At 31.7% G+C, this 10,678-nt stretch overlaps 1 protein-coding gene across 1 annotated transcript; it reads right to left on the bottom strand.

Moving 5' to 3' along the window:
• Positions 1 to 2,405: 2,405 nt before the first annotated feature.
• LOC110094275 (probable pectinesterase/pectinesterase inhibitor 64) lies at positions 2,406 to 3,451 on the bottom strand. Its single transcript, XM_020819469.2, has one exon. The coding sequence runs from the start codon at positions 3,412 to 3,414 to the stop codon at positions 2,512 to 2,514; it is 903 nt and encodes a 300-aa protein (XP_020675128.2). The 5' UTR covers positions 3,415 to 3,451; the 3' UTR covers positions 2,406 to 2,511.
• Between the last annotated feature and the right edge of the window lie 7,227 nt (positions 3,452 to 10,678).

The following is a 10,678-nucleotide window of genomic DNA, read 5'->3' as shown; positions in this document are numbered from 1 at the left end:
AATTTTTGTTTGGGTTCAACTAATTAATTTTTGGACCGGTTTTAAATTGGCTTAAAACTTGATATTTATTTAAAATTGACACGTTTATCATTCAAAAAATAAGATTAAAAATATCATTTCTAGATAAAACGGGTATATTTGGGTTAAAAGGCTTTCGTGGTTTAAAAAATAATTACATGATCAATGTGATAAATGAATCAAACTAGTCAGATTCGCGTAATTTTTTTTTAGCAATTTAATAAATGGGTTAGATTCGAGTTCAAGCATATTTAAGTGAGGGTTAACTTTGAATCAAAACGAAACTCAGCCTACTAACCCGTATTAACACCTCTACTTTTCATAAATAATACTAATGTTGGATGATTTTGAATTGGAAAAAAATTTTGCTTAATAATATCCTAACATATTTGTCATCAAAATGGACTTCAAAAGCTTCGGATTTGCATTAAGATCAGTGCAATATCATATATATGCACTAATCTTGACATAAATCTAGGACTTATGATGCCCTTCTTAATTTTTCCTTCAAATTCGTGGGTACCATATACTTGAATTGAATGGTCAATCAATAGTAATAAATAAAATTTCCCTAAATTATAAAAATAAAAAAGAGGAACATTAATAGCAATTTCACATTTGAGTAACAACAAAAAATATTTAAAATTAGTAGGATGAGAAAAATATAAAAAATAAAAAATTAAACCGTCCCCTCTGTTTTTGGCCTTTTGATATGCAAACAAACGCCCTTGTGCTCGACACATGCACCATAAAATTCTCTCAATAATCAATTATTTAAAACAATATTGAATTTCTTTTATACTTATATGCCACTTAATTAACAAAATTTCAAACCCTATAAATTAAAACACTAATTTAATTATGCTTGTCATTACTAGTTCTTTGGTGAACAAAGTTCAATAAACCACTATAAAATTTTATTTGGGACAATTTTCTTATTTATTGTTTATTTTAATATAATTTTTTCTTAAAAGTTTTTTGTTTATCTATTAGAAAGCTTTTTTAGAAAGTAGCAAGAAAGTTGACCCAAACTAAGGTTACTGTTTTCTGAAACAATTTTCTAGCATAATTTTTTTTAATTTAATAATTTATGTACTAAAAAAATTATTTTAGAAAGCACTAAAAGAACTGTCCCAAACAAAACCTATGCATAATTTTAAGAATCAAAATTATGAAAAAAATCTACTTTATAGAATATTTTTTATGAGTTCATTAGTATCCTCTCAACAAAAATTTGTTTTCATCGAGTACTAATTAATCAAATAATTTATTGACACCTCTGAGAGCAATAAAAAAGACTTAAAAGAGATTTTGTAAAAGAAAAAAATATTTATTCTAGAATAAATTTATTATGTCATTATCAAGTTAATATCCAAACATTTTATTAATTTTAACCTAAATTTAAAAGCACACAAATATATTATGGTTAGTATTCAAATTTTCTAAAATTCATGAATCAGCACACATGTGACAATGTCCCCCTCAACGCTCATGTGATTATGTCTCCCTCTCATGAAATATGTGGTAAAGGTGAAATTATTACGTGAGGAGGTCAGATACAGAGAACCGTTCGGTTTGTCTTTGTGAATAGTAAAAGCGCAGTAAACCGCACTTTTACTGTTCACCACTGCACTTAAATTGTTCACAGAGACAAAATTAAACGGTTCTCTATATCCGATATCCGCACGTAATCTCTCGTCGTGAAGGGTTCAACTCCTAATGATATTGGGCTGGTTAAAAATATTTATGAATAAATTTCTTATTCTATATTAAATAATTGTAATAAGTATTGAATTTAATTAATTTGGCCCATTAAGAGTTCATTTAAGATGACTTTCTTAGTTATTTTAGAAAATTGTAAAAAAGCTACCTCAAAGTTTGACCGCTTTTGAATTTGCACTTAGATTATTGTTCCTCATAGTATCATATCTACGCACTAATCTCAATGCAAATTCAAGACATGCATTCTAACACTCGGTATATTATAATATCTTTTTATATTTATTTTTCTTGATAATTATTCGTTCATGGTCAATATAAATTAACCAGACATCTCGCAAATAAGGCAACTTTAGTTAGAACTAAGGTGCATTTGAATTTAAAAAATTGTCCCTATTTAATCCTACATTATCATGTAAGTCTAATTTAATCACTAAGTGTACAAAATTGATAAAAAATGGTCTATTTTGTTTTATATTGTGGTCAAATTTATAAGTCAAGGGGCATAATTGAGATTAATTTTATATCATAATGATAATAAGGGACCATTTTTTATGAAAAAATTTTTGGAAAATAACGAGAAAGTAATAGTAAAGCAAAATTATAATTGTGATCTAAGAAAATAAAATAGTAAAAAAATTGTCTGAACCGAATCCTTAATATATTTTTTTTTAGTGTGAAATAGTTTTAAGCGAATTAAATTTCAAATTAAAAAATTTATATATACTGAATTTACTGTAAAAAAAAAAACAGAAAGATAGAATTATGAGGCTATCATCTCTTACCAACTGTAGCAGAGCTGTATGTGGAGATGCCAGGCATACCGACGCTAAGATTTCCTGTAATGACGGTTCTGCCCATGCCATCCCCCCAAAATACCAAATTTGTCTTCTCGAACGGCACTCTCACGCTCTCATCGTACACTCCTTCTCCGATCCGGATCACGAACCACTCGCCGGTGACATTCTCCGGCGCGTCATCCACCGCTTCCTGCACCGTCCGGTGATCACACCCGTCTCCTTCTCCGCACACTGTTAGATTCACCGCCATCTCCTTCGGCACCCCGCGGCGACGCCAGTCATTAGACTTCGACGAAGTCGGCGTGCCCCAGTAGCCATCACGCTCAGTCTGGACTGGCGCCCAGAGGGTCATGTTGGTTCCATAGCGCTGAAGCGCGGCGAGCATGGCGAGGCCGTCGGAAGTTCGGTTGGCGAGTTCGGCGATGAAGGCGGAGGTATTGGCGGCTTGAAGGGTAGATGAACAACCGGATAGGTACTGTTGGGCGGCGGCAGCCCAGTAGCGGGCGTCGGCGGAGGAGAGATTGGAGGCGGCGGAGAGGCGGCGGAAGGAGTAGGGGAGTACTTCGAGGCAATTGTGGGCGGCGGAGGTGAGGTTGGAGGAGGTGGGGGAGTTGGCGAGGATGGAATGAGTGATGGAGATGGCGGTGGGGATGTCGTGGAGGGAGGAGTTGAAGACGGAGAGGATGATGGTGGAAGCGGAGGGGGAAGGGGGGAGGGAAGGAAGGGTGGCGGAGAGGCGTTGGGAACATGAGTAGGGGAAACGGGAGGACTTGCAGGCTTGGATGAGTTCTGGAGAGGAGGAGGAGGTGCTGGGGAGGAAGAAGAAGAAGAAGAAGAAGAAGGAGAAGAAGAAGAGGTAGAGAAGAGGATGATGCATTGGGGAAGAAGAAGATCAGTTGGGTTTGGGAGGAGAGAATTTAATAAGTTCACGTATTTGTAATAAGTTAATGTTTGAGTAATTTGTTTGATATTGTGACGTTAGAAAAAAATTAATGTAAGAATATTTTAATGAATTATATAATAATTTTTAAAAAAGATATCAAATTTTAAATGCTAAATATTTACAACTAGTATATAATTTTATAAAAAATAAAATATCTATTTCTTTTTTTGTTAATTTTTTTTTTAGTTTTAAATATTATCTTCTCATTTTGATTTTGTAAAATAACTAGCACACATGCAAGCATAAGAGTTAGTAAAAAAGAATTCTTAAATAAGAATATAAATTGATATGTAGTAGATTACAATCTAGATTGTATTATGTGATATGAGTCAGTCAAGAAATTTGATCATATTCATTTGCATTAGTAAAAAAATTATAAATAAATTATCGCAAACTAATTGTAGTGTAAAATTCAGATCTTACTATGTGATTTGACCTAATTTGAAATTGAATTATTACTAAAATATTTTTTTTTTCTTAATTTTCTTAATTTGAAATTTGAACTAATTACAATGTATGATGCATATCTATTCTACACTAACCTTCCTAATTTAATCTAAGCCATAAAAATTAAGAAGGCAAATTATGCATATATGACTAATCAAACAATAAGATGTGAATCATACTATGTGATTAAACGTATATGAATTTTGATAATGTTTTATGCTTAAACTAATCATACTTTACGATACTCAGATTGTACCGTAAGATTGACCCATATTTTTGCAACTCAACTTGTTTTAGGGTACATTTATTGGAAGCTTAATATAAATACTCTTAAAAAACCCTTAAACAAAAGAGAGACAAAAAAAGTCATATAGAAAGGAGTGTCTTATGTGATATATTTTTATGCTTTTCATTTGAAAACCCCAAAAGTAAAACTCACTTACGAACTTATGCAACAATTAATTTTTTACACTTCTCTTAAATATTATTCCTTTAATGTATGATGTTAAGCGTTGAGAGTTGTTATTTGATTGAGTTTATAAGACATATGTGAGATTTCAATGTCATTGTGTTGTAATAAGCATGTCGTAGCTAGCGAGCTATCTCACTTAAAGTGGGAAAAGAAATGATAGAGTTTCTCTAAGCCTCACCCCTTTAATGCTCTAAAGTTAACATAATTAATACTTATAGTATAATATCCTGTATACCAATTTTTATCACTTAAGCTACTTGTGTTGTTTAGTGATTGAGCTATTAAATTCATGCATAATGTTTATTTTTCTTGTGTAATTTGATTTAATGATCATATGTATATATATATGTGCCACCATGGATGTAAAAATTCAAATCTTTTTTTAAAAAAGATAAAGACTAAGCACATTGAAAAGAAACAAGAAAAGATAAGGATAAAGTAATATAAATTTGATACTAATATTATTTATTTCCAATGTAAAAAATTAAGTGATATCAAATGGGTGTATCACAATGACAGAAGTTCAAATTAGAAAGAGAAGTCTGAGAAAGAAGGAGAGAACATAAAGCTTGAAAAGAAAATATAAAAAGCCTTACGGATCAACTTAAACATTAAGCATCATGAATTGGGTTTGAAGAAGAAACAATGTGTGTTCAATGGAAAAAGACAGCTTAAAAGCATCCGACATGGAGCTATTTTGCTTGATTAAATAATTGCTTGCTAGTTTTAAATCCATAGAAAGATAATTTTAGCTCATATACCGGCCCTTAAACCGGTTCACGGTTGAACCGATCGGACCGGCCGGTCCGGTCCGATTTTTAAAGCACTGGATTATACTCAACAATCTAGATTTTTTTTAATTCATTTAATCTAAATTAATTACTCTACAATCTAGATTGTATTATGTGATATGAGTCAGTCAAGAAATTTGATAAGATTCATTTGCATTAGTAAAAAAATTATAAATAAATTATCAAAAACTAATTGTAGTGTAAAAGTCAGATCTTACTATATGATTTGACCTAATTTGAAATTGAACTATTACTAAAATATTTTTTTCTTGATTTTCTTAATTTGAAATTTGAATTAATTACAATGTATGATGCATATCTATTCTTCACTAACCTTCCTAATTTAATCTAACTAAGCCATAAAAATTAAGAAGGCAAATTATGCATATATGACTAATCAAATAATAAAATGTGAATCATACTATGTGATTGAACATATATGAATTTTTATAATTTTTTAAGCTTAAACTAATCATACTTTACTAAACTCAGATTGTATCGTAAAATTGACCCATATTTTTGCAACTCAACATGTTTTAGGGTACATTTATTGGAAGCTTAATATAAATACTCTTTAAAAAAACCCTTAAACAAAAGAGAGACAAAAAAAGTCATAAAGAAAAGAGTGCCTTTTATGAGATATTTTATGCTTTTCATTTGAAAACCCTAAATGTGAAAATCACTTGCAAACTTATGTACCAATTAATTTTTTACACCCCTCTTATATCTTATTCCTCTAATGTATGATGCTAAGTGTTGAGAGTTGTTATTTGATTGAGTTTATAAGACATATGTGAGATTTCAATGTCATTGTGTTGTAATAAGCATGTCGTAGCTAACGAGCTATCTCACTTAAAGTGGGAAAAGAAATGATAGAGTTTCTCTATAATCCGTCAAGGAGAAGGGCATCTCTGCCTAGTGGTAGTTGAATGAGAAAGTAATGAATCATTGAGCTAGAGGGATCAAGCTCGGGCTCAAGCATTCGTGTGAAAACACACACACACACAAAATCATTTTGCATTTCCTCTTTTCCTAGCTCTTTACATACTTATGGTTGCTTTAAGCCTCACCCCTTTAATGCTCTAAAGTTAACATAATTAATACTTATAGTATAATCTCCTGTATACCAATTTTTATCACTTAAGCTACTTGTGTTGTTTAGTGATTGAGCTATTAAATTCATGCATAATGTTTATTTTTCTTGTGTAATTTGATTTAATGATCATATGTATATATATGTGTGCCACCACGGATGCAAAAATTCAAATCTTTTTTTAAAAAAGATAAAGACTAAGCACATTGATATCAAATGGGTGTATCACAATGACAAAAGTTCAAATTAGAAAGAAAAGCCTGAGAAAGAAGGAGAGAACATAAAGCTTGAAAAGAAAATATAAAAAGTCTTATGGATCAACTCAAATATTAAGCATCATGAATTGAGTTTGAAGAAGAAACAATGTGTGTTCAGTGGAAAAGACGACTCAAAAGCATCCAATATGGATAAGGTAAATAATTTATCCTTTGATGAGCTATTTTGCTTGATTAAATAATTGCTTGCTAGTTTTAAATCCATAGAAAGATAATTTTAGCTCATATTACCACATCAATAAAAAAGAGCTTTGCATCATTAGAATATTAGTTTATCATATTACTATACTAAAAATAATCATTGTGTAATGAGTTTGGAAAAATATATAATATTCTTCTGAATATTTTTTTTTTTGGAACTTAGATAAGTCCAATCATGACATTCATAATATAATATTATTAATAACATATACAAATAAGGATTTAATAAGAAGTTTTAAAGTTAAGATAAACCACGTGCCACTACATTCCATTTACATATACTTCCTAGGGTAATAAATCATATGTATATTCTTCTAACAAGAAGAAGATGTTTAGGTTAGATAGATTCATGAATCCCATGTCTAATTTTATTTGTTACTCATGTGGCATGCATGTTTCATAGGACACTTACGCACCTATATGACAGATAATAGAATTGATGTTTAGATTCCTAAAAGAAACACCACATGTCATATCATATATTCCTCCACCATCACTAGAGAAACTAAGATGGTCACAGTGGTTGCTATATTCCAGCTAATTTCATCATAGAGTTTAATGTCATATGAGCTATTGTACTATGTTCTAATAAGACTTAACTAGCACTATATTTATTTGTCGCTCCTTGATCTTGAGAATCCATAAAATCACAATCAAAATATCATCGCACCTAAATAATTATACAAAATGACTTTAAAATAATGCACGTGCATACATAAATGAAAGAAAACATCAACCTTAAACTACTCAATTTTTTCACAATCGCATGATCAATCCTATAGCTCTTTATATATACAATCTATTCCTTCAAAAGTGTTTTTATGATACCACTTTTACTATCATGACTCAACCTAACAAATCCCATGTACCCTAATAGGTTGTAAAGTCAAGTATGAGACTTGGGAGTCACCCAATATCTAATTGAAGAGAAATTTTTTTTCATCCAATTTAATAACAAAGAGTAAAAATCATCAACATTCCAAAATAAAACATCATTCTATACATATGCATATCTCAAATATATTCAAATCAAAATATTTGATACAATAATCATGATACAATAATTATTTTAATAAAATGCACTTAACCCATGATTAAAAAAAGGGTCCATCAATAATATAAAAGAAATACCTCTAACAACAACTCATTAGATATACTCCATATATAGTTCCATTACATTTATACATGTAAACATATGTATAGTGAACGGATAATTCATTAGATTATACAGAAACTACAACAATATTCAATGCAAATAAATAAAATGACATATATTTCGTCATTATTAAATAATGAAAGCCAATGATTTACCGAATCAATATTTTTTTTGCTACTCTTATACATGTATCATGCATAGTACAATCATGATCAATTTTATTATGTTAGAATCATATGTAAACGTGTCATAACATTAATTTCTCGGGGTATAATAGAATTAAGAATTAAATCCTTAAATCTACTTTTCTCAATCATAATACAGAAAAACATAGAGCTAATAAGATAGTTCTAAATAATATTAACCATTTAAAGTATCATTAAATTTCATCTCTCAACAAAAATTATATATAATAATCTAGTTAATACAAAGTCCATACATAACAAATAAATATATGTATTACAAAATTTCTCAAAAATCTTGATCATGATGATCCCACCCTTATCAATTCTACTTAGCTAAACCATTTTCCTTTCCTAAATAATAAAAAAAATTCCCCTGAGTGAGCACAACGAACTCATTAGACTTCTTCCATATTTCCATCACAGAAACCCACATCAATTTTTCTATAAATAGTAAATCATTCAAATAATATGTTATAATATCATAGTATAAACTAAGAACTAGCATAAAGTAATTTATATAAAATTCAACGTATTTATAGTTCAGAAACATTAATGTAGAAATTGCTACTTGACTTTACATAATAGTATTTACCTTTGTACCTTTCATAAAAATATTTTCATAGGGCTATTAGAATATGTTTATTATCAAAGTTACCACTTAAACTCTAACAAATCAACTTTACAAAGGTGTTAGCAATATCAGAATATTTCTTGCACTTGAACTTACTTGAATTATCATAATATGCACAACGATCTCAAAATTTTTAGAGTGTATTTACAATATTACTTGTACTTAAACTTATTGATAAATTAGAATATGTAATATATGAATGTACCATGCATATGTATTAATATATGCTTATAACTCTATTTAATAGCCTAGCTTTATATGAAGATTCAACACACACACACAGATAAACAGTAGGGGTGTAGCATTAATAATAGACACTAGAGTTTTTACATAAAAATCCCTGAAAAGGGGAGAAAATCATGGGGCCTTGCCCAGTTTAAATGAATCCACTAGTGTTAGTAGTCGATTACAAATGAGGCCCTTCATTGTGGGGTTGGCCTCGGCTTGATGTAGATAATATACACTTATATAAAGTGCAGGAAGAATTAGTACTGAAATGTTCATTTGGTTGGCAAGACCATAGTCGACGAACGATGTAGGTAAGAAGGACCATAGTCTGGTGAGGTAGTTGGAAGGATCATAGTTGGGTGATGGAGGTCTGAAAGACTGTAGTCAGGTGATGGTGGTCAAAAGGATAGTAGTTGTCAGACTAATAAGGTTAAAAATATCATAGTTGAGTGACGATGGATAGAAGGACTATAGTAGGGCGATAGAGGTCAGAAATACCATAATCGGTGAGCGATGGAGGTTGGAAAGACCGTAGTTAGTGGACGACGGAGGTAAAAAAGATCATAGTTGGGTGATGGTGGTTAGAAGGAGCATAGAAAAGCGACAGAGGTAAAAAAGATCTTAGTCGGAAGGTGATGGAGGTCAAAAAGACTGTAATTGGTGAGCGATAGAGGCTAGAAAGATAAAGGCTGGTGACGATAGTTTGAAGGGTCGTAGTTTAGAGATGTTGGTCAGCGAGACTATAGTTGATGGACAACAAAGATAAGAAAGATCGTAGTTGGGTGAGGATGATTAGAAGGACTATAGTTAGATAATGGAGGTTAGAGATCAGAGAGATTGTAGTCAGTGATACTAGTCAAAAGGACCATAGTCTATAGATGTTGGTTAGAGAGACTGTAGTCAGCTGACAAGGGAGGTAAAAATATTGTGGGTTGAAAGGATCATAGTCGGGTAATAAAGGTTAGAGAGATCATAGTTGGTGACGATAGTCAAAATGACCGTAGTATGGAGATGTTGGTTAAAGAGACTATAATCAATGGGCCAAAGAGGTTAAAAAGATTGTTGTCTGGCAACAGATGCAAAAGAATCGTAGTTGACAGGCGATGGTGGTTAAAAAGACTATTGTCAGGAAACGAAGGTCAAAAGTACTATAGTTAGTGGGCAACAATGGTCATAAAGACCATTACATGGCAATGGAGGTCGAGAGGATTTTTGTCAGCAAGTGACGATGGTCAAAAAGACTATTGTATGTCAATGGAGGTCTGAAGGACCGTAATTGGTAGACAATGAAGGTCAGAAAGATCATAGTTGGGAGATAGTGGTAAAAAAGATTATTGCCAGGCAACATAGGTAGTAAGGACTTTAATCGGGTGATGGAGGTCGAAAAGAATAGTTAAAGGGTGACGGAGGTTAGAAAGACCATTGTTAGGGATGGTGGTTGGAATGACCATAATATGAAGATGTTAGTTGGAGAGACCGTAGTTGGTGGGTGATGGACATCAGAAAGACCTTAGTTGGGTGATGATTGTTGATCGAGTCAAAGTTTGGTGATGGTTGGGCATCGAGCAGAAGTCTGATAAGGGCCAGTGGTGGGGTAGAAGTCTAGTGAGGGCTGGTGGTCAAGCAGAAGTCCAATGAGGGATGGTGGTCGAGCATAAGTCCAACCAGCACTGGTAGCACTGTAGAAGTTTGAAGATGCCTTAGGGCTAGGCAGAAGTT

This window comes from Dendrobium catenatum, unplaced genomic scaffold (assembly GCF_001605985.2).
Source record: "Dendrobium catenatum unplaced genomic scaffold, ASM160598v2 fragScaff_scaffold_207, whole genome shotgun sequence".
Lineage (NCBI taxonomy): Eukaryota > Viridiplantae > Streptophyta > Magnoliopsida > Asparagales > Orchidaceae > Dendrobium > Dendrobium catenatum.
This window is presented reverse-complemented; position numbering and strand designations above follow the sequence as displayed.

What these genes read in the sequence shown, in the direction of transcription:
- LOC110094275 (XM_020819469.2), bottom strand. Translation starts at nt 3,414, where the DNA reads ATGCATCATCCTCTTCTCTACCTCTTCTTCTTCTCCTTCTTCTTCTTC.